The sequence below is a fragment of the Typha latifolia genome, chromosome 1 (assembly GCF_019914945.1).
Source record: "Typha latifolia isolate L0001 chromosome 1, TyphaL0001v2, whole genome shotgun sequence".
NCBI classification, from domain to species: domain Eukaryota; kingdom Viridiplantae; phylum Streptophyta; class Magnoliopsida; order Poales; family Typhaceae; genus Typha; species Typha latifolia.
The window spans coordinates 3,283,236-3,307,065 of record NC_133086.1 but is presented as its reverse complement, the minus strand read 5'-3'; the positions used below and the strand labels follow the sequence as shown (position 1 = coordinate 3,307,065).

General features: G+C 35.7%; 3 protein-coding genes across 9 annotated transcripts; 2 read left to right on the top strand and 1 right to left on the bottom strand.

Moving 5' to 3' along the window:
- Positions 1–842: 842 nt before the first annotated feature.
- LOC140801150 (uncharacterized) lies at positions 843–4,191 on the bottom strand. Of its 4 annotated transcripts, XR_012111389.1 has the most exons (6): positions 3,734–4,188; positions 2,783–3,011; positions 1,839–1,963; positions 1,531–1,737; positions 1,267–1,354; positions 843–1,163 (listed from the first exon to the last, which is right to left on the bottom strand). XR_012111389.1 is itself a non-coding variant. In XM_073156163.1 (4 exons), the coding sequence occupies exons 1-4, from the start codon at positions 4,082–4,084 to the stop codon at positions 1,639–1,641; spliced, it is 804 nt and encodes a 267-aa protein (XP_073012264.1). In that variant the 5' UTR covers positions 4,085–4,191; the 3' UTR covers positions 843–1,638. The 4 variants fall into 4 exon arrangements, 1 of the variants encoding a protein (XP_073012264.1); XR_012111388.1 differs by having other exon boundaries at positions 1,267–1,737; XR_012111382.1 differs by lacking the exon at positions 1,267–1,354.
- Positions 4,192–6,762: 2,571 nt separating this feature from the next.
- LOC140795827 (transcription initiation factor TFIID subunit 4b) lies at positions 6,763–15,801 on the top strand. 4 transcript variants are annotated; one of them, XM_073148621.1, is made up of 15 exons: positions 6,763–6,845; positions 6,952–7,057; positions 8,574–9,118; positions 9,541–9,636; positions 9,838–9,995; positions 10,087–10,819; positions 12,099–12,229; positions 12,332–12,422; positions 12,510–12,645; positions 12,759–12,814; positions 12,895–12,951; positions 13,034–13,177; positions 14,016–14,081; positions 14,144–14,402; positions 15,314–15,801. In XM_073148621.1, the coding sequence occupies exons 1-15, from the start codon at positions 6,807–6,809 to the stop codon at positions 15,484–15,486; spliced, it is 2,790 nt and encodes a 929-aa protein (XP_073004722.1). In that variant the 5' UTR covers positions 6,763–6,806; the 3' UTR covers positions 15,487–15,801. The 4 variants fall into 4 exon arrangements, with proteins under 4 accessions (XP_073004722.1, XP_073004721.1, XP_073004724.1 ...); XM_073148620.1 differs by having other exon boundaries at positions 6,767–6,845; positions 8,571–9,118; XM_073148623.1 differs by lacking the exons at positions 6,763–6,845; positions 6,952–7,057 and adding an exon at positions 7,186–7,474.
- A 667-nt stretch (positions 15,802–16,468) lies between these two features.
- On the top strand, positions 16,469–23,583 carry LOC140780690 (casein kinase II subunit alpha-2). The gene is made up of 10 exons (XM_073126398.1): positions 16,469–16,778; positions 18,829–18,958; positions 19,898–20,092; positions 20,474–20,631; positions 21,622–21,712; positions 21,860–21,925; positions 22,288–22,370; positions 22,522–22,585; positions 22,718–22,786; positions 23,314–23,583. The coding sequence occupies exons 1-10, from the start codon at positions 16,693–16,695 to the stop codon at positions 23,368–23,370; spliced, it is 999 nt and encodes a 332-aa protein (XP_072982499.1). The 5' UTR covers positions 16,469–16,692; the 3' UTR covers positions 23,371–23,583.
- Positions 23,584–23,830: the final 247 nt, after the last annotated feature.

Here is a 23,830-nt window from a genome sequence, read left to right as displayed (position 1 = left end):
TTTATTTATTTTTAATTTCGAACCCAAAGTTGGTCTGTGTTTATCCCAGTTTATAGCCTCTCTCTCTTTTAACTATTTTTAATTCAATCTGTACATTTGAATAAGATACCGTAAAACACACTGAATCACTCTTCTAAATATTTAAGAAAAATTGTATTTAAATTTTAAAAAAATTCCATAGTATTTGATAGTATCAATTATTGACTAATTTCTTCCGTCATAAGATTATATTTATATAATGAAAGTATTCCTTCCACCAGAAAGAAAATACTATTCACCCATGACTTAATACATAAGAATAAAATTATCAATTCACCTTCTATTAGGGACCGAGACTAATAGTTACACTTTAATTTAGAATATAGGGAGGGTTTAAATATTTAAATTGAAAACACATGATGATTTATACAATTGGGTCAATTGACGGGTATCATCGACTTTGGAAAAGAAAACCTCCTCAACTAAGATGCTTTCTATGAAAAATGCAAGGGCCATTTTAGAAGAAGAAATAATCCATGAAAATGTTTCAAGTCCTGGGTTCCTCAGTACCAGAATTTACATTCATGAGCAAAGGCAGCCATCCTCACTACTATGAGCAAGGCTTGGAAGAAAGATAGATGTCACGGTACAACAATATTGGCATGCTATTTTTCTCCATTGATGAGATTGCTTAGTTACAATCGAGTACACCTCATGCAAAGGCCATCCAATGCAATACAGGACACTGGGACCAGATGCTTCTTGGTATATATCGAAAACCAGCTCCAGACACTGGAATCAAGGACGCCATCAAGCAGAATCAGACAAGATAAATATCAGAAACAACTACTTTTGAGCTGTGATTGTCATCTGAACAAAAGCATATATTGAGGATCTGAACATGTTCAGCTTCGCTAAGCTGTTTATAATTTTGTTCCTAAAAAAGTGAAGCTGAAACTTAAAAATGACCCACCTGAGTTTCTACAGACACTCTCAACAATCAAGTTTCTTGGTCTTAACTTAACAAAATAACAATAATAAATAAATAAACAAACAGTCACTGCCTCTGGGCATGTGACTGCCATATTAAGCATATACCCTTCATCCCTAGCAGTATAAGGTACTTCAAAACTGAAATTGCTATGTGTTTTCAGCTGTTTCCTCGGACGGCCTGTCCCAGCTGTCTGTGAAATCAGCAAGAAGCAGAACCAAACATTATCGATCACAACAAATGCCGTAGAATGTACTATAGTATAGTTCTGACTTTTCTACAAGTTATGTACTAACCAAGTGATGAATGAAACATGAGAAAGGATGAATTTCAGATGACATTTTATATGAGTACGATTGCATGGAATTTACCTCTCTGGAACATCTGACAAAATTAAAAGATAAAAGTCCAGTAATTTGCGAATTGATTTCCTCTAAAATTAGAGGACAGATGATAAAAGTTAGAAGAAAAGATTTTAGCATCTTCTAAACTTATGGGAATTTTCTCTTTTTTTCAGACAATATATAAATCAAAGTATTAGTGAGTGCTTCTTCACGTACCTTAATTTCAAGGTGCATGTTGGTACCTCAAGGAAATGAGAAAATTGCATATATAGAGTGACTATTGTCCCAAATAACGAGTTGGTTGTTATATTTGGTCACACGTAATCAGTCGGTTGCTATCTTTTCCACACTTGGTTTCTCTAAGCTTGCCATGTACGTGATATATATTGTCCAAAGAAATGAGAATGAGTTGCTCACCAATGGCTGAAAAGAAAAGAAAAAGTTGAAAATAGTAGTAACGTAGTAACATTGTTTAATTTGATATAAGCATATACCTAAACAGCAACATGAATATCAGAAGTTACCTGCAGACGAACAGGGATAAATCTGAAAGTTATAAAATCACACATGGGCCAGTAAACAAGCCCACTTTTGAATGTGGGTATCAAATCCCTTTTCAACCTGGCAATGATCTCACCGGTGGTCTCACCTGTGCTTGACTCCACAAGAATCAGAGCATGGAAACATGCTGATAAACAATAACAACAGCAACAACAATAGAAAGAAGGGTGCTTTAAATGAGCATGAAGCCTTGACATAATAAAATTGCAACTACTATCCCTGGAAAGACAACAGCATGGGTGCTGTTGTTTTGTTCCTTTTTTTATTTAGTACTATCTGAAGAATGGAACTTGGTATGGATTATCACATCCATAGACCATATCCTGCAGATACTAACATATATTTATCAACTTCCAGCAACATGAAATTATCAGACATAATCCAGAGAACTTTGATGGAACAATAAACATCTTGTCTTGTTGGCTTGTTTTCCTCCATAGTTAAAGGAAGGGAATAGGAGGGCCAACTATGCATTCATTGTATGATAAAAATAGATGGTTATTCATGTATATCTCAAAGTAAAACTCGAAAGGGAAGAAGCCAACTATCTTATCGTCTATACAGTTCAGAATGCCTGTGTAGTATTAGAAGAAGAAGAGAAAATCTCACTCCCTAAGTAGTAGACTGACATTTACAAGAATTTTTTTTATTAAAGCATGATGAATACAAATGCTAACAGGAAGCAAGATATTCAACTTCTATATGACAAGGAAATAGATAGATTAGTAAAAGAAAATTCAATAACCACTTAGAGATAATTTATTCGTGTTAAAGCAGCAGCCTACTGAGATTCCACTCATAAATTCCAAAACATTACCACCAGCACATGCGTACAACCTAATAAAAATATTATTATTAATGTGAACTATTTTCCTGCTTATGTGGCAATGATGAAAAGCAATAATACCTTGTAATATAGCATTGAAAGAGAAGAAAATTGTTGTCATTATAGGACCATAAATGGTTTGCCCAATAGCCATCTTCTTGAAAGTAGTGAATACATCGCGTTTTGGAAGAACTTTTGACACAAAATTAAACCATAGGTGCAATGAGGGTCCTGAAATCAGCACCCCATAACTAGCCATACGCATTGTTCTCATCCAGTCAAGAGAATAATCGGACTCCCATGCGATAATCTGACAAAAAAATATACCATTTATTTTGGCAATACAATTAGATAATCCAGTCAGAAAGGAGAATTTAAAACGAGCAGCATTACATTCAACACCTTGATTTTCAAATAAACAGATTATAGGATGAGGAGAAATTCTAACAGTTCAGCAGATATTATATTTCTATCAGAATATGCATTCATATTCGGTACACCTTAGACTCCTTTTGTATCGCGTGCCTAAGCAAAGTGGAATTCAGAAGGACATCGAGCAGATCCAAGTATCATGTGCATTAGGATCTCTCCTCTGCGCTCTCCAGCTCCACCTAAGCTAAAAAATGGGAAAAAAGAAGAAAAAAAACCTACTACTATGTTTAAAGACAGCCTAAATTTGGTTTTGGCGATCTAGAAAACTGCACAGTATTGACAATTGAGTTGACGAATTCCATTAGTTTTGAGTTAGCCTGCAATAAGTATGTCCGAATCATAACAACTAAAAATGGAAATTCCATACACGTAGTGCCTACTTGTAAACAACATCCTCCAATACAATAATATAAGCAGCGAAAATTCCTATAAAATTTACTTTTCCAACCCCTGACCTCCTTTCATTCAAAAATATATCCACCATTCCATAATCTCACAGTCCAATTTACCCGTATCCCGAAGCAAAACTGTGTTATTTCCCGATAACATAAAAAATCGATTTTTACGACACAAAAAAGTGATCTTTAGAGGCTCACGAACCTGGGACGAGACGTCTGCAGCGGTAAATATAGCCCCAGCGGTGAGGCTCTTCGTGAGAACTGGCCGCGCTTCGATCATGCCGAGGTACCACCCCACGAATCCATTCCTAGTAGCAACCGCGGCCAAAGAGGAAGAAGACGCGGAAGAGGACAAAATGGACGACGAGGAGGAGGAGGAGGAGGAACTCTTGAACTTGGAAGAGAGGAGGTGGGATTTGACGTAGGATCTCGAGAGCGGCAAAGCCGACGGCGTCGAGATCGAATCGGAGAGGCGAGAGCGGGAATGATGGTGGAGGACCACGAGGAGATCACGAGCTCGCACGCCTCCATTGATGAGAAAGTTGCGGCTCATGGCTTCGATTTCTTCTTCTCTGCTTTCCTCCTCCGAGTTGTTCTCTCGCTTTATGCTTTCGTTTTGGTTCCTAATTTCTTGGGAAGCAGGTGGCTCTCGGACCGACCTAGGATTAGGGTTTTGACTTAGTTCTTTTTTTTTCTTTCTGTTTTAGGTGCCCGCTCACCGAATATTGTAACTGATAGATGAGTTACAAATTTAATTTATAAAACTAGGTGAGATTTCTAGTCTATTTGATCAATTTTTAATATTTATTAGAAAAATTAAAATATAGATATAAAAATGGTTCAATAAATATTATTTCTCGTACGAAAAAAAGTATTAATAATAAGTTATTGTAAATTATACATGTATAATATAGCGTTCATGTGAACCAAAACTTAATTAGTGCATGAATAAATTTATAACTCACTTAGTTGGGTAAGTTGTTTAGTATGCACACTTAGAACAGTCAAAAACTCCTTTGACTAACTTGCTGAGTAAGCTAGTACTAGTCAACACGTGTCATCAAAATAAAGGTTTCCAAATCAAAGCTTCTAGATTAAGAAAAAGTTCAACTTTTCACTTTTTTCTTTTTTCGTGTTTGATATTTCTCAATTCACTTAAATTCAAAACTAATTTAACCATAGATTGACTTGATTATATCGATTTTAGAAATTTTATCAAAAATACCATGTTTTATATTTTATTTATCATAATAATTTATTAGGAATATTCTATTAAAACTTAATTATAATGGCATTTTTGAAATAGTATAATAATTTTGATATTTTAAAGAATGTAGTTCCAATTATAACATTTTTGAAGTTTTGGATGGCAATTATATAAAAATCTAAAAAGGGAAGATAAAGCAATGACATTTTTATTTATTTTTAAGATTTTTTTCTAACATAATATCTATGATTAGATAATTCAAGAGGTGCGTTTGTCTATTCTATTAGGGGGTAAAAGTGATATGAAATAATAATCAAGTGGTTAAAAATATAATTTACTTATATTATTAAGAAATTTACCTTACCTTTTTGTTTTTATTATTATTTGCACGCTGTTATATGATTTTTTATCACTGACTCTTGTATTTTGTCTAAAGGTCTCAAAACACATGTTTTATATCGAGCTAAGGTAGTTTATTTGTAGAGATAATGGTGGGCAATTAGGCGATGGAATCGGAGGAGATGACTAGATATGGAGAATGGAAGTGAAATGAATAATGAAGATGACGATAGGTTATATTTGATACATAGAAGGAAAGAGAAGAGAGTAAGTGATAAGGTACTAAAGAGGAAGAGAGTTGATCCATAAAAAGGGATGAGCTAGTAGATGGCTAAGATTTAAGGGAGGAGGGAGAAGATGGTTGGCCTTACTATACTAGGGGGATCGACAATCAATAAGGAAAGGGTAGGCGGGTTGACAGCATCGGCCTCGGATTGAGAAAATGAGAGAGGAGATTGAAAGGATAAATAAGGAGGTTAGAATAGGAAGAAACTAGAAAATAATAATAGTCTTCAATAATCTTGAAAATGATTGCCTTCTATAATTTTAGAGGCAAGCTAAAAGCTCAAAATCATTCAAATTAATCACAAACAAGATGACCTCGGCTTCAAATGTTTGAGACGCATCCTCTAAACTCTAAGGCCTCGTTTAGTTTGTGCATAAAGATTTTTAATTCTAATTTTATGCACGTCTTTTAAATATAAAGTAGATACATGTATAACTTTATTCACAATTTATTATTTTTTAATGCAAAACATAATTATTATATTGAAATAAGTTTATGTAAAAATTTGTGTTTGATTACTAACTATGATAATTATATTAATTGTACTAAAAATCTTATTTACTCGTGATAAAATTTTATTCATAACTTGTCAGATGACTTACCTAATATAATGTTTAACCAAAATATACGTAAATAAACATTTGGTTGTACAATATATTTAAGGGATTCATAATTTATAAATAAGTATCACTTATGTATGAATCAAACACCACCTAAATTTACACTCTCGAGTTCACTAATACTACTAGATGACTTTCAAACACCATTGGACAATGGCTGCTCTCAAATTGGGGCGTTCGAATGTTGTTGGATAGGTGTTCGAATATTTCGACAAAGACCGCGATCTAAGTAGGTGTTTAAATGCCTCGATATTCTGCGTTAAGATAACAAAAATAAATAAATTGTGTGAATGATAAATATATATTTTAAAATATTTATAAATAAAATTTTATCTCATATAAATTAAGGTATATTTTATTATACTATTGTACTTGTGTATAATATTGGATAGCTTTTAAATTATTTTTAACAATTTATACAAGTAAAGAAAAAGAGTTTTTTAATCTAAAATTATGTTTTAACTATGATTAGTTAGGTTTAACTAATGGAACATGAGCTATTTTGGTGGTAATTATGATATTTTAAAGAATGCAGTATTTTGAAAATTTTCGGTGACAAATAGATAAATATTATTTATTTATTTTATTTTATTTAGGAAGCGAAAGTAGATACCGAGCTATAGTTAATGACCCAACTGCACCCAAACTTTGGGTTCGAACTCGATACGAGACGGATTCAGGTCGGCGTCCAGTACGTCCTCTCACGTGACGCATTTCCCGCACGTGCGCAGCGCCATCTATATTTATCAGCGTCCACCTCCCTCCCTCTCTCTCTTTCAAGAAAAACGGAGAGGGTTTCACCGTCGAATACCTTCCGGACGCCATGGATCCATCCATCATGAAGCTTCTTGAAGACGATGAGGTCCCCCTATAACTTCTATTGCGTTCTTTTCGTTTTCCCAATGCGATCGGATTCGGATTTGGTCAGTGATGGTTTGCCCTAAGTGTTTGTGATTCTTTGGGTGTAGGACGAGAGCTTGCATTCTGGCGCGGATGTGGAGGCATTCACTGCCGCGCTGAATCGGGACATCGGAGGGGATGCTGCCTCCATCTCCCAGCCGTTTGATGCCGATGGTAAGTAGCCATCAAGAATTTCTGATTGGGACTCTGATAAACTTGTATTACCTGATGATTTGTTGGTTTATTCTCGTTTCAGAAAACTTTGAATTATTTTGACACGAACGGTTCGGAGATCTTGTGGTTTCTGGATTTCATGAGAAATTGGTAGAATTTTCATCAGGGCGAAGAAAGTTGTCGTCTTTTCTTTAAAATAAGGAGAAATACTAAATTATATTACTTGAGAGTTGTTTTGAGATGATTCAATGCTACTTATTTGTATGGTGATTATTGCAGAAAGTTGTTTTGCCAGATTTATATGTAGCAAGATTGCTCCATGAGCTTAAGGGTAAAATCATGAAGTGCTGAGAACACTGGGAAGTGTTGTCTGTGATTTACTTTAGGCTTCCTCTTGTTGAGCTACAGAATTATATGGTAGTTTCACACACTTATTCAACTACTAGCTCACTAAAAGTTCTATCTATTTCGTAGAACTCTCCAAGTATTTATGTACAAATTGAGGGTAGGTTCTGCTTGCTCGTGATTCTAGCAGTAATTTTGTTTGCAATCTATCTGAGGAAAGAGAATGCAAGTGAGAAATCATGATTATTTAAGTTTTTTCCAAGTTTTCTATTAAGCAAGGGAGACCCAGCCTTCCGTAGCATCTTGCACTCCTTCCTTTTGGGAGGCCAATTCTTGATTCTAGTGGTAATTAGTGATCTGCTGTTATCTTATTTGTTCCTACCTCCTTTTCAGTTGGAAGTGGATGTCATGAAATATTTGTAGTAGCACACTGTAGGTGGATATTCTTTTTATTTGGTTGTATGCTATCTTTGCTTAATAGGTATTTATTTTTTTTGAATTAAGTGATTGCACTTTTAAATATGAAACCAGCGGTCTTCACTATGATAGATATAACAACAAATGGAGTTTGTTCAAAAGCATCTTCTGACATCTTACAAGCTATTGAAAAGTGCCTTTCTGCAAAGGGAACTTTGCACCAGAAATTACAGAATTTGCTTTGAAGCATTCTTGTAATATCAATCTGTGAAAGATTTGTGGAACAAGGTATAAACTGGACATATCAGAAATTCAGGATTGTTGCCATGAACTGAAGAACAACAATGTACAAGTCATGAGTGACCTTCCTTGGCATTTCAGTGCCATAAAATGAGACATCTTTAAAGTCCCTTTTAGTTAGACTTAGAATCTCAATATCATGGCACCCTTCTGATTTAAAGGCTGCTTATGCAAATTTATTATGCACCTTTAGCCTTGAACTTATGCCCAATGTTGGATTTGTTTCTATTCATAAATGTCTGTAGATAAAAGCACTGAAAAGCAAAGAATCTTTTGTTTGACATGTAAATAACTAGTGAAAACAAATGTAACAGTAAATTTTTCTTGAAGTTGTATCTATTATTGTAGTAAGTGAAAAGACTGCATGTTTTGCTTCAAGATGTCATCAAGTGTGTTGTCACACAACTCTTAGCACTTTTTCTTGTTATCATGGATCTTCACATGGTTTCAGCAGGTGTTTTATCACAAGGTAGCAGTTCTGCCTCAAAACAAGCACTAGGACAATGGCAAGCTTCTAGCAAGGAAGGAAATAATAACCAACAAAGCCAACAAAAAGAACAGCAAGATATGCTTTCCATGGAGCAGCGCTTATCCCAAGCACAGCTAATACAGCAAGGCAATAGCCAATCAGATCAATTTCAACAAGGTAACAACCAATCAGAGTATGATCAGCTGCAGTTACAACAAGAGCAGTCTCAGTCTCATCAGCAGCAACAGACAGAAAGAAATTCTGAATTTGTAGACAAAGAAAAGTCTACCATTTCTGAGCAAAGCCCTCTTGGCTCAAAACAGGAAATTAGTCCCTCTTCTGAAGGTCAGCAGCAGCATATGCAGCAGTTGAGTGGTCAAGAAGCAGCTGCTGTTAACCAAGCAAGCAATGCTGTAAAGCGGATGAAAGCTGCACCAACAATACCATTCCACATGCTAATTCCAATCTTGCGCCCTCATCTTGACAAAGATAGATCAATGCAGCTTCAGGCTATATTTACTAAACTAAGGGTGGGAGTTTCAACCTGTGTATTCTTGATTTTTATGCTCAAGTTCTTGGTGGAGGCATAATTAATCTTTATTGAAGTTTTGGACTGGAAACTAACTTGGCATATGTGGCTATCATTTGCAGAAATTAGGAATATGTTGACTAAATACATCATTTTGAGATTTTTGTCAATGCAAAAGAAAAAAAGAAAGAAGGAACAAAAAAGAAGAAAATTGTACCGCCTCCATTTAGGCAGAACAAACTATGAAACTTAAGAAGCAGTTTATGAATATCTAAATAGTTTTAGTGAATTTCATTAGTACTAATACTCTTTTCACCTATTATTGACTTTTGAGATAATCATAATAATGATGTCCATATGTTTGAAGTGAAAGTGTTCGACTGCTTTTGACTATAAAAATTGAATTGTAATTACTTTTTTCAGAGTAATGAAGTCAGCAAAGAGGACTTTTTAAGGGTCATAAGGAATATTGTTGGGGACCAGATGCTTAGACAGGCAGCTCATAAAGTCCAAATGCAGGCAAGTGGTTGCACATTTTATTGATCATTGTGATTTGTAAGTTGGGAAATATGGTAATTTATTTTCTGTTTCTTTCAACTATGGCCCTTGGTTGGTACACAAGACAATGCTTTTGCCTGCGATAGATGCAACAGGCATGCTTGTTAATTATCACATGCAAATCCTCTTTGTAACTTGCCTATTTTTGAACTTTGTTGGCAGCTTCAAGCTCAGGCTGCACGGAATGCACAGGCAATTCCAAATCAATATCCAACACAAGCCTCCTCTCAGCAGCTTTCATCCAGTGGGTCTAGGCAATTTACTGAACCACAGATGTTTCCACAACCTGAGTCATCAACTCAGATTCAGAAAGGCCTCAGGTAATCTTCGAGTGAGCTCTGAGCCTGCTTCAACATTTCAGAATTCAGATGCACACTGACAAAACTTTTGTTAATTTTATGGAAACACTAGCCAGAAGCCTCAGGAACTTGAGAGTATGTCAGATGGTAAAGGTTTGCATGCTGCCCAAAATTATCCAGTCAGCAGTAATGTAGTCAATCCGGAGAGAGAAATCTCGATGATCTCAACTCAAGCAGTCAACAAACAGCAACAGCACCCACAACTTCCACAACCATCTCTCTCAATGTATGGAACCGGTAACTTTCATGCCCATATGTATCCTAAGACAGTAGGTCCTTCAACAACTGCTCTTAAACCACATGGTCAAGATTCACATACAAGGCAAATTCCAGATACCCAAGGAGTTGTTTCGACACCAGTTGGGGCAGTTCAGCCATTAAATGCAATGAATGTGCGGAAGTATGAAATGCAAAATGCCTCGAATGATACCAAAAGACTACATGGGGGCTCTTTGCCTAACCAATCAGCACTACAACAGAATCCAGTTGCATGGCAGTTACCGGGGTCCAAGGAGCAGAAAACTAGTGCTTTCCCACTAACAGCTCACGTAAAACCAGAAGTTGTTGATCAGCCTGCTGAAGCTTCGCATAAATCTCATTTCATGGGTCGAGAGGGCTCTTCATTTGGTTCATTGCACCTAAAACAAATGAATTCCACTCCTGGTCCTATGAAGGATGAAATTTTGGAAAAACAGTCATCTAGAATGAGTTCTACTTCTGCAAGCATGACTGTGGCAAGTCATAATTCTAGTCCTCTAGCAACCCAAGGTGAATCAAGCATGCAGGTTAGCACTTTCAATCTCAACAGTAGGATGTGATTCATCCATTAAATTACAAGAGTAAAGTATCGTGTCTCTATGAGTTAAAATCATTAGCTATATGAGAGAAAAATAGAAAGAAGAAGGAACAATATTATGGATGTCAACATTCTTGCATTTATTGCTATACACTATTAACTCTAATTCCTACTTCCTTTTCTTGTTATCTACTTGGAATCATGTAGTCAGCTGTACAAAGTTAAAGAGCATGAAAAAAAATTAACCAAGATTTATTGTTATCGGACCAAAAGCCAAAATTTTAACCAATATTTATTGTTATGGGAACAAATGCAGTTTGTAAGGCCATTGAACAAGTATCCTCAACTAGAACCATTTGTAAGACAGTTTTTTCCATGGTTAGCACCATGAGTAGTGTATAGCAAACCTATTCCTTATAGTCCAGGCACTCTCATCATATGAAATGGGATGAACGTCCAATTAGGGAAACTTGGAAGAAGAGCTGGGCTAAATAAATAACAGACTTGTACAAAGCCAAATGAACATTTAGTTGTTGATGTGTATGCTAGTTGATAATAGAATAGAAATAAACAAAAATTCGTGATTCATTTCCATCTAATAATAAATTTCCTTTTTGATTGGAGGGATTTATATGTTTTGTCAGTCGGCAGAAGATATCATTTTTTCTGTTAACTTGTTTTCTATCCTTTTCTATCTTGGCGTTTCCATGATTAAGACTTTGTATAGATATATACATACATATATATATATATATATCATTCTTTTAGATATTCCTACTTTCTTCATGAATACATGAAATGATACTAATTCCAGTTTATCAAAACTATTTGGACATTTTTGCATCCCTGCTTACTGTAATCCTGACGTGTAAGTATATATAACTATCTATTTATGTGACGAAAAATCTTAGTGGTAATTTTCTATAAGTTCTTTTTGACTTGTCAATGAACCCTCTGCATATAATTTTCTTCTGTTTGACTTGTCAATGAACCCTCTGCATATAATTTTCTTCTGTTGTGATAAATTATGGAAACTTAAATATCTGTTCTTTATAGAGTGTCTCATATTAATAGTTTAATAGTTGCATAGTTGCAATGCATAAAACAAAGTAAATCTTGTTTCAAAAAGTGCTGATCTTCTCTCAATGCAGCATCGCAATATGTGCTAGGAGCCTAGAAGCACACTCATTTTGTTAGTCAGTAACCATTGACTTCCATTGGCTACATATAAGTTTATAACTGATACTCTGTTTCCAATGTTAAATCAGATACACACTCAAATTTCATCTACCATGCCAACACCTCTTGCTAGCTCTACTATGAAAACTCCCCAAAAGAAACCATCTGTTGGCCAGAAGAAACCATTTGAAGCACTAGGCACTTCACCACCAGCGTCAAGGTTTTAGCCTCATGCCCTCAGCCTATGGCAGTTTGATTCGTGTACACACAATATTTAATCTTGCTTTTGATCTGTTGTTTACTTCTGCAATTTGGTTACCAGTAACAAAAAACAGAAGACATCTGGAGCTTTTCCTGACCAAAGCATTGAACAACTAAATGATGTTACGGCTGTTAGTGGCGTTAATCTGAGGGTACTATATTTCATTTTTTGAACTCTTGTGTTTGTTTATACATATGTTCTGTTAATTTGTCGCTTACCTGGTACCTCGACATGATAGGAAGAAGAAGAACAACTATTATCTGCCCCCAAGGAAGAGAGCCGAGCTTCAGAAGCAACTCGACGGGTTGTACAAGAAGAAGAAGAAAGGTTGATTCTGCAGAAGGGTCCCCTTCAGAAAAAACTAGCAGAAATCAGTTACTGACCTTTTAACCTCAGTCATCCTCATTTTCCTTTATAATATAAATCTTTATTAAGCTGATTTTAAAATAGAGCATTGTTTTTAAACTCTAACTGGTGCTTATGGCAGTGTCGAAATGTCATCTAAAAGGTATAAGCAGTGACGTGGAGCGTTGCCTCTCAATGGTGAGATACTATTAAGGAGATTCCATATTAAAGTTGTTTTTATTACCAGTTTGCTGATCTAACTCAAGTCGATTCCTCAGTGTGTAGAGGAGCGTTTACATGGACTGATCAGTCATCTAATAAGACTGTCAAAACAGGTGAATGTCTTGTCATGATTAATTTGGCTTGTTTTCAATATCGCCTGAAATCTTCTAACTGTGTTCTTTTTTGGGCTTGCAGAGGGTTGATATTGAGAAATCAGGGCATCGATTTGTTGTCACGTCAGATGTTCGGCGTCAGATTTTGATGATAAATGGAAAAGCAAAGGAAGAGTGGGATAAAAAGCAGGCTGAGGAAGCTGGAAAGCTTCGGAAACAAAATGAAGTGAGTAGTTTTCTAGCTGTTCTATGGTGAAATTTTGACAATTTTTATATGTATAATTCAATCTCTCTGGTTCTTCTACCGAATCGACCTTCACTTTATTCAATAATTTTATATGTTGAATTTCTGAGCCAGTTTCTTAATCTTGTCACTAACTTTCAGACAGTATTAGAATGCTTCTACCTGAACATTACATCTTACAGAACATTAAACTATTTAAGTAGCTAGATAACAGCACGGTTGAAAGCTTTACTAAATTATTTGAGTTAATGCATGCAGACATGTTGATTAGACAGCATGGGAGAGTATGGAGGTATGTCCAATGTAATTGACAGCTAACAACACAAAATTGAAATTAGGGAGTAACTTTGAGTAAAATAAGTAGTTTTAGTAAATCTCTGTGCAAAATTAAGGCCATCAGTGGACTTGTATACCAGGATGGTGAACTCATAATTTTGTGGTCAACGAAATTTATCGAGTCTACATTTTTGTGGAATTAGTAGTTGATATTCTAGCAACAGATATGCTAGCTTAACCACAGTGTACTTGTCCAAACTTTCCCATTAGCATGTCTGAAGTGAACGTATTGATGTCCCACACAATTTTCACTCTCATTCGGAATCAGATTAAACACAGGAAAATGATATCCTACTTGAAAATTATGGAAATCAATTCTGGATAGCATTGAGCAGTTGGTGAACCATACTATGTCCTCTTTTAGGCTATATAGGAGTCAGTTTCGTCATAGGGTTCATCATTTGACATTCTTGTTATGCAAGTGCAAGATGTGTAATTGTGTATGATCTACATGATTAATCAGCTTTGCTATTTGTACCTGCAGGCAGAGGGTAATGGAGGAGGAGATTCAGATAAAGACAAGGATGAAGGTCGCTCCAAGAATGTCAAGGTAACCATGTTTTGAGCACTCTTACATTTATATACTCTTGATGATGATTTTTACAAATACAGGTAAATAAGGAGGAAGACGATAAAATGAGGACGACTGCTGCAAATGTTGCTGCTCGAGCTGCTGTTGGAGGAGATGACATGCTGTCAAAGTGGCAACTCATGGCTGAACAGGCTAGACAGAAACGTGAAGGACTTGATGGGGCTTCTAGTTCCCAACCAGGTAAAGCAACAAGTCGCAAGCCTTTACCAAGCTTTGGAAGGAGTTCAAGGGAACACCATGAAGCTGAAAAGAAAGGCCACCCTGCAGCTCATGGATTTGGTAGGCACAATAAGTCTTGTCCTTTAACTTTCTTTTGTCCTTTTCTTTTTCTCATATGAGGTTTATTGCACTGCTGCTGTCACCAGTGGAGTGTGATCTCAGTAGCTCTTATATTTTCTGTTTGTCTGTTAATCTATATGTGGTTTGTTCTGCATCTTTGCTTGGGTGATCCAGGATGATGGTTCATCTTTGATGATCACAAGGATAGAAAACAATACAATATATCCTAACTCTACTTTGCTTTGTCTGATGCCAATGTGCTACAGTCAGGCTGTACAGCAATAACCATAAACAATCTGCATATGGACAACTTTACTAGTAGGCTGAGCAAGACATATATGACGTTTAGCTACTTTAACTACAATATGTTTACATCTTTGCAATTCATTTTTGGTTCTTCCAGTAACTTGAAACTAAATGATCGTTGTTAAGTTGCAATTCCATGCTAACTCCATGCTACATACTTGAATATCTCCAAATGACACTTTTCCTCACTCCTGAAGAATTTGCATCCGTCTCATTTGATACGAGATTCTTTTGTTTGTCCAAATTTCAAATATTTTTAAAGATACTTAGCATTAGCTCATATGTGGCAGCATATGTGCCTGCCTCTGTGCCACATCGGCGCCACCATCTTCTACTTATGTTTGATGGGATGCTGCCACAGGTACAGAAAGAATATATTACAGCGGGGATTTTGAAATCCTTTATTCAGAAAATAAAAGGCATTATTCAACATAGATTACCATGTGATCCATTTTGATGCTGCTGGGCTGCTTACCTTTGTTTTACATTTCATGAAATCAAGAAGGACAGCACATCGTTGTCCCAAGTTATGCACCTTGCTATTTATTACAAGTTTATAGGTGGTAATTTACTGACAAGTATTATTTTCAACTTCCATGTGCTAGGGGGCATGAGAAGGTCTGGGAGGAGCACCATGGCAATGCCTCATTTAAAAGTCGCACGCAGCATTTCGGTCAAGGATGTGATTGCAGTCCTTGAAAGGGAGCCTCAGATGGCAAAATCACCTCTTATCTACCGCTTATATGAGAGATTACCTGGGGATTCTGCTGCAGAGTAGCTTGGGGAGACACATCTTGAATCTTGCAAGCTAGCATGTCTATGAGATGATCAGGTCAACTCAGTTGTTTCAAGTGCAGAGTATGGTCAATATGGATATCTTCTACCTTGAGTTTGTGAATTCAAATGCTCAACAATTGAAGAGATGAAGGCCGATTTACTTTGTACATCTTGTTGATTCTTTTTCCTTTTTTTTTCTTTTCTTGCACATCATATTCAAGATGTTGCTACCTTTTGTAAACATACTATTTTGTATTGTCATGTATTTGTTGTGGCTAAAGAGATTCCTTTAATATTGACTGTTAAATTTTTTTTCCTTCTGGGTGTCCTTAGATGAACTGAGGTTAATCTGAGGAACATGATGTATGATAAGCCTTGTCAGTTCTGTATTTCTTTCTAGGTAAACTCCTGGTGTAATCTTTTGCCGAAACAGAGATGATGTTCCAATCAAAAGGACCAAGCAGTTGCCAATCTGTTGACAATTCTCTTGGCCACCATGATTTCTTAGCTCTCTCAGTTCATGCCATGCGTCAGTTATTTCTGTTGGTCACTCATCCCTATTTCAGTTATAGTCAGCTTGATTTTATGAATGGACTTCTCCAACTTCTCTAATTAGAAAGGAATGGATTGCAGACTACCAAGCAGCCCAAAACCAGGCTTCAGGCTGAATTTATTCTATTAATAATTTACTATATCACAATTGATAATTTTGAGATTGTAGTTAAGCAATCCATAAAACAATAGTCTGATTAAGATCTATGCAAATCAATCTCTCAATTTTGTGCATAATTTATCTAAAAACCCCTTTGTTAGTTTTCATCACAGAAACTAATCCAGGGTGCTTTTTCACATAGTAATTGAAAAAAAGCAAAGGGTGGATGGACCAAAACAAATAGTTGGTTCAAACCAGAAATAATAGAAAAAAGTAGGGTAGAAATGAAAATGTTCAAAGACCAATATCTGAAGGGCAGATAAGAGAAACAAAAAAAAACCAAAGGTAAGCGAAGGAATCCGTCTCGCTCTCGATTCCGTGGGCCGCGGAAGCCCACGGCATATTGATTCTTTCTCTCTCTTCACTCTTCACTCTTCTCCAATAGCAGCTTCAGCTACAAGCCTATTAGCCGATCCAAAAGTTTCGCGGATAGGAGGGGGATCCTCTCGATCACCAGAGATCACCGTTGCGGCGTCGGCGGCGAGATCTGAGACTATGTCGAAGGCTCGGGTGTATGCCGACATCAACGTGCATCGGCCCAAGGAGTACTGGGACTACGAATCCCTCACCGTCCAGTGGGGGTAAGAATCAACCATCTTCGGATTTTGGAACCCTAGCACTGATCCTAATTCTACTCTTCGATTTTCCTTTTTATTTATGCTCCGGTTCTGGTTTGATATCTATGGTCGATTTGTTTAATCTCTTTTCGGGTTTTAGGATGTATTTTGTGTGAAGCATAGACCTGGTGTTTTCGTTCAAGATGAGTCAAGTTATCTATACAAGCCCTTGATTCAACCTGTTGATTAAACTAGTGAAGTACTATTGAACTGACTTAGTTTTAGATTTTGCATAAATCCATCGATCCAAGAAAACGTTATGACAGCCTTACTTGAATATTGATCTCCTTTGAGACCCTTCCTGCTTCGGCTATGCTATGTACTTTGACCACCTTATATTTACACACTAGTTCATGACAAGTGCCATTGTAGGACATATCAATTATCGTTCTATTATTTTAGATCATGGCATGCGGCAAATATTGATCTCGTTCTTTCTAAAGCTCCACGAGTCCATAGTTTTAACTCTCTTAGTTGTGTATATTCGGTTATTCACTATTGGGTATACAGGAGTACCTGTAAATATCCATGACTACAGTTTTAACTCTCATAGTTGTGTATATTCACTATTGAGTATATAGGAGTACTTGTAAATATCCATTACTACCTTATTAGTTAGACATTCTTGTTCGCTGCATATGTATTTCAGGTCCTTCACATTGTCTTAAAAGGATATTTTAATAACCTTCTTGGACCTGAAATTGAGAGAATCTATGATTTAAATAGCATCCCTATAGCTATCCAGATTATTCGATTGGTGCAAGTGTCCATATTTTATAAGCTTAAACCATCTGTGGTACCCACTACAATATTCTTGTCATTAGAGGAAGGATACCATTCTGCAGTAACTCTCAAAGTGTCAATTCCTAGTATATGGAGCTTTCTCATTATTGGGAATTAGTGCGAACTTGTTGAGTTTAAAAGATCATATAGAGTGATTTATAGTACCATTTTAAGATAACATTAGATTGACATGAGTTAAAGGGACATTACCTTCAAGCATGCACAATGTATTTACGCTTTTATGATCCTCTTGCTGTGTTTTCTGTATAGTCTAGCAACTTACATTGTCACTGTATTTCTAATTTCTGGAAATCGGGTTGGATACTTACTTGAATATATCAATACTCTAGCATTCACAAACTACTAGATCAACCATGCCCGGTGTTGAGGCAAGACCAGATTAACATCCTTTAATTGAAGGAATGAAAGTTCTAGCAGTCTCTCATTATCTTGTGGTGTAAAAGTTGATATTATAGCACTGATCTTCGCAACACTATTAATAACAATGTCTTCCTTGCATTATGTGATTTTTTTTTTCACTTTGGGAAAATATTCATATGCTTGTTTTCTATGATTCTGCATGCACGTCAAATAATCTATAGTGGTGGTCCCTGTGAGTTAATTTCTTTTCATTGACCGAGATGAAATTGTTAATTTTCAGTGCTGTAGTTATCGAGCTTCTCAAGATCTTTACCTGTCCCATGCATACTGAGGATTGAGGATATTTGCTTGCCCCATGCACAATTGAACAATATATTTATAGATATTGACAACAAAGTGTTTCATTAGAAACCAAAAATGTCACCTCTCATTAGAGAAGGCGATCTAAAATGTTAGAGCTTTGATTGAAACAGCATAGACCATAGTATAATTGAGCAATACTAATCTTGTTCATTTTATACACAGATTTTTTTAATAAGTAAAAAAATATATTTTCAATTATAGCTTGTGATCTTATGGTACACTTGTGTTACTTTTACATAGTAATTTCTCTCTTTGAGCAGCTACAGAATTACATAAATATCTGGATGTTATAGTGAAAAGTCACAAATTTCATGAACAAGCTTGCTTGTTAGCTAAAGTTGTCAGTGAGATACTCTACTATATCTTTAGCTATTCTGATTGTTCCCTTGTTTTTTTGGTCTGTTAGATAGAGATTATGCAAATTATGCAAATTAGTTATGAACATCCATGGTATTTTCAGTCACTTGTTTCAATATTCTTTTCTCAGTGAACAGGATGACTATGAGGTCGTACGGAAAGTAGGAAGAGGTAAATACAGTGAAGTCTTTGAAGGCATAAATGTAACAAATAATGAGCGGTGCATCATTAAGATCCTAAAGCCTGTTAAGAAAAAGAAGGTACTTTTCTGTAAAGGATAAAAGAATTGCTTTAGTTCCTTCTTTTTTCCTTGTTACATTTACTGATAGCACATACTTGTTTGATGAATTGATGATTATAGATTTCACATACTGAATTACAGGTAGATTGAGGAAGGAGTAGGGTAGACGCTTATTGGTCCAAATATGATGAAATAGTTCCAATATGTCAAACCAGTTAGTCTATCCTTATCTCAACTTCTTAGAACAACATGAAATCCTCAGTTTAAGAGTAAATTTTTTTTCCTAGAAAACAATTATAGAATGCCAAATGAAGTGAAAGATATCATAAGTGGCCTTGTCTTTCCAAAAACATGTTTTTTGTCCTATGCATGAAATATGTTCAGCTAAATAGTAAATACACGGTGCAAATTAGAACACATTTAAAGGAAAATTGTTACATTAACTCCTTTGGTATTCTTTGTCAGTGATAAAGATGTCTAGCTCAATTTTTCTGACAAGATTTTTGGCCTCTAAAGTATCTTAGGATCATTGAGATGAGATGTGACATATGAAAGAGGACTAGAAAGCAGAAATCTATTTTCATATTGTAAACCTTCTACCAATAAGTATGTTTTGCATTCTTTTGTCAGTAAGGACTTTAGTACTGGGAAGCTGAAATATTTCCATCTTTTCAGCAGTATGGCTGAATATATTTCAGAATTTTTGTTCTTATAGTTCCTCATTCAAGGATGATTTTGATATTTGTGAATCCCTTTAACGTCCTAGTTGATGATATATCTTCTACATAACACTAAATGATAAGATGTTGTTATATTTTACTCTCAAAATGAAGTTACTGGTACTTCCTAACAGTGTAATCTGTCAACTGTCTCAATGAATAGGAATGAATTTTGGAAATTTTTTGTTTAGCTGATCTTTTTATGTTCTCACCTAGTGATTCCTTATTGGGATTTGCAGATAAAGAGGGAGATAAAGATACTTCAGAACCTTTGTGGTGGTCCTAATGTCGTCAAACTTCTTGACATTGTCAGGGATCAGCATTCCAAAACGCCTAGCTTGATATTTGAATATGTAAACAGTACAGATTTTAAAGTTCTGTACCCAACATTGACAGATTATGACATACGCTACTACATTTATGAACTTCTTAAGGTACGGTGCTACTTGCTTTTGATTATTTTTTGTCACCCTAATATACTTTGTTTTTAAGCAATACTATGGCATCCTCACAAATATTATTGCTCTCTATATTTGGGTGGCTTGAAGTTAGGTTTTATAGATTTTCAGGATGTATTATCACCCAAAACAAAACTATACAGTACTTCTTTCTTGCAAATGAGCTTATATGATCAAAGCATTTGTAAGGAATGGGATTTCGCTGGTGCTTTGTCTCAATTTTAAGCAGTTAAATAAAATCTCATAAGCATAAATTGAGATTCTTTTTTTCCTGAATTTTGACATTAGTCAGTTTGGAATTTTTAACATACTAATTTACTTCTTCTTTTTGATAGTTTACCCCTAATATAATTTCAGGCACTAGATTACTGTCATTCACAAGGAATCATGCATCGAGACGTCAAGCCTCATAATGTCATGATTGATCATGAACTAAGAAAACTCCGTTTAATAGACTGGGGACTGGCTGAGTTCTATCATCCTGGCAAAGAATACAATGTTCGTGTTGCTTCAAGGCAAGTTTTGTTCTGGGGTTTTTCTTGTGCTTACATGCTTGTTATTTCATTATTATCAGCACTTTCTAGATTGAAGTGACATATTTTTGAGTTAATGGTATTAATGATTTGATGACTTTTATGGTGTTCTCATGAAAGAGAGACTTTAATTTACTTTATTGCTCTTCTGAAAGAGAGACACAACCTAGTTCTATTATCTAGTTTTGTGACAATTCTTTTAAGAATGTTGAAGAGCCGAGCCAGCATGAGCTGATGAGTGGCCACTCAAGATTGGCTATTTCATCCTCAATTTTTCTATAACCTTCTTTCTGAAAAATGCCCTATGTTACTTTATTAAGCAAATGAGTGATTAGATTTTCATCTTATACATAGTTAATTTAAATCGTTGTGTTCCTTTTTCATCTGTTTGTACTTTTTGTTCTTTTAATAGATCAAAGCAGCTTCCTGTTTGAAAAGTCGCCAACTTTTGCTTTCTTCTAGACTGTTTCATGGTTTGGGGTTTTGAAGAGGATTGTTCCTTCCTTGAGGTAGGTACTAAGGTGGTCCATCCTGCTGACTTGCCAGAAAGGTCATGACTTGGTGGCTCTTCAATGTAATCTTAGTAGGAATCTAGCATGGATGAATACAAAGCTGCTATGAGATTCACAGCTGGTGATAAATTTATTTTAATCTTTATGTAGATCCTCAATTTGAATTGCTCTAGAATCTAGATAATTGACATCACATGATGGACCTCTTATTCAATACAAACATTCTCTCCTCTAATTTCATTACTGCGATGCCATCTAATGGCTAACCCAAACTTTTGGAAGTCCCAGTGATGGAATCTGGAACTGGCAATATCAGTCCTTTAATTGAGCAAAGTTCGCATTGAATCTATATTGACGATTTTCTTCTATCCTGCATCTTAGAATGCAAGTAGCACACTCATTCTTATTTTACGTATATAAGTGTTCATTTCCTTTTTGTTTTTGACTTTTTGTTATCCAGATATTTCAAGGGACCTGAACTCCTGGTTGACCTACAAGATTATGACTACTCCTTGGACATGTGGAGTCTTGGTTGCATGTTTGCTGGAATGGTAACATTCTTCTTTTGCTTTTCAAGGAAAATATTGCTATTTTGATGTGATTTTAGTGAATATTTAACTCAAAATCCTTATGTTGCTCTATTTTGCTTAATGCCTTCAAAATAAAACTGGGTCCACTTCTTTGTTGTTGGTTTGCAGATATTTCGCAAGGAACCCTTTTTCTATGGCCATGACAATCATGACCAGCTTGTTAAAATCGCAAAGGTAACTAGAAGATTAGCTTTTTGTTTCCGGATGGAGTTAGTGCATTCAGGTGATGATGTGTTTGAAGCTATTTTGGAACTTTTGGAACTTCAATTCTCCTAACTTCTCATATGAGAACTTGGCATGTTAATGGTCCAAACTATATAAGAAATATTTCTGCAACTTGTATTTTGACTGCCTCAAGCTTTAATTGTTGAGCTATGTTTTCACTCCTTTGAAAGTTTTTTGTCAAGTAGTTTGTGTATTAAACTACTGCTTGTGTAGCATGGATGATTTAAAACTACATTTGCTTGTCAAGTTTTTGAGGTACTTGTTGCACTGAATTAAATGATTGTCCGAACATTGGTTTTTTAATTCTCTAGGTGCTTGGAACAGATGAACTATATTCTTATTTAAGCAAATATCGGTTAGAGCTTGATCCTCAGCTTGAAGCTCTTGTTGGAAGGTAATATTTAGATCCATTCTGGCTGTTCTTTTTACTCCTATGATATCTGAGTCGTATAACACTATAACCTTGTTTCTGTGAAGTACTTAAGTCAAATGCTTTAAAGATGAGTTTTTAAGTGATTTATTGTTGTGCTTGTTACATGCTGCAGACACAGCAGGAAACCTTGGTCTAAATTCATTAATGCGGACAATCAGCATCTTGTTTCTCCAGAGGTTCTCTTTCCTTAAAGCATTTTTATGAATTTTATTGTTATTAGTTATTTAGGAGGGTCTTGTTGTCTCTGATCAACATCACGAGTGCTTACTATTGTTGTTAACTTGTTATTACTTAATTATTGCATTCAGGCAATAGATTTTCTGGATAAACTTCTTCGCTATGATCACCAGGATAGGCTCACAGCACGAGAAGCGATGGTAACTTTTGAACCTCTACTCAGTATGGTGATATCCTATTCCGTTATATTGTACTTTTTGTGACCGAGACTCAACTAAGCATAAAGTATCCCTCGATAGACATAGCAAGTAACAACATATTTACATTAAAAATGTTACTTTATGTTGAATAGCGATAACAACATAATCAATTAGTTCAGTGGTATTAGTGTCCTCAATCAGTGTCTTGGGTGCATCAATATCACCAAACCAGCAGGCAGGTCATTTTATTAGGTATTGTGGCTTTGCAGCAACTATGCAGGCGAAGTTCCTGGTCCATGTTCTCTTTTGGTTTGGGTTCATGCAAGTGAACAGAGAAATTGACCTTCATAAAGAGACCTGACAATAGCAAGGGACTCAATATTTTCAGGACTGTTGACAAGTAGTCTTTTACGTTATTAGATTCATATTCTCTCACATTTTCTGAGTGACCAATAGTAGTCGTGCTAAAAGAATTCCAACATTTTCTAAACCCTTTATCCCATATCGACTTTCTTCCTTTTATGCAGGCACATCCATACTTCCTTCAAGTGAGAGCAGCAGAAAGCAGCAGGATGCGTACCTAATAGGGAAGGTGCAGAAAATTGAAGTTGTATTATGCCATAGATGGTGATATTTATTTGGGTACTTAATATATCTGAGCAATGTTCCTTCAGCGACACCATTGACCTCTGATGATCCGGTTACTCTATAAGCATAAGCACTCTTTTTTCTTTTCTTTTTCCCATGTGTTCTTGTTTAAAATTTCTTAATATGAATTCTCCTGTTTTGTTGGCTGCTGGGTGAGAGTCCTGAAATTTAAAGATGTGTTCTTGTCAGTGTGAAGGGGTCAAAATATAGCTGGTGTTTATCGAGAGAAAGGGTGAAGGTTGTTGAGATAAGACTGTTCTCGTATGATTTCATTAGAAATCGAGCAATTGCTTCATGAGATTAATCTTACTGGAATTGCTATCAGTGGGTTGTTCACTGTAGCCTGGTGATGGAAGATCCGTTACTAAGCTAAGGTGTAAGTGGTGTTGGAGAAAC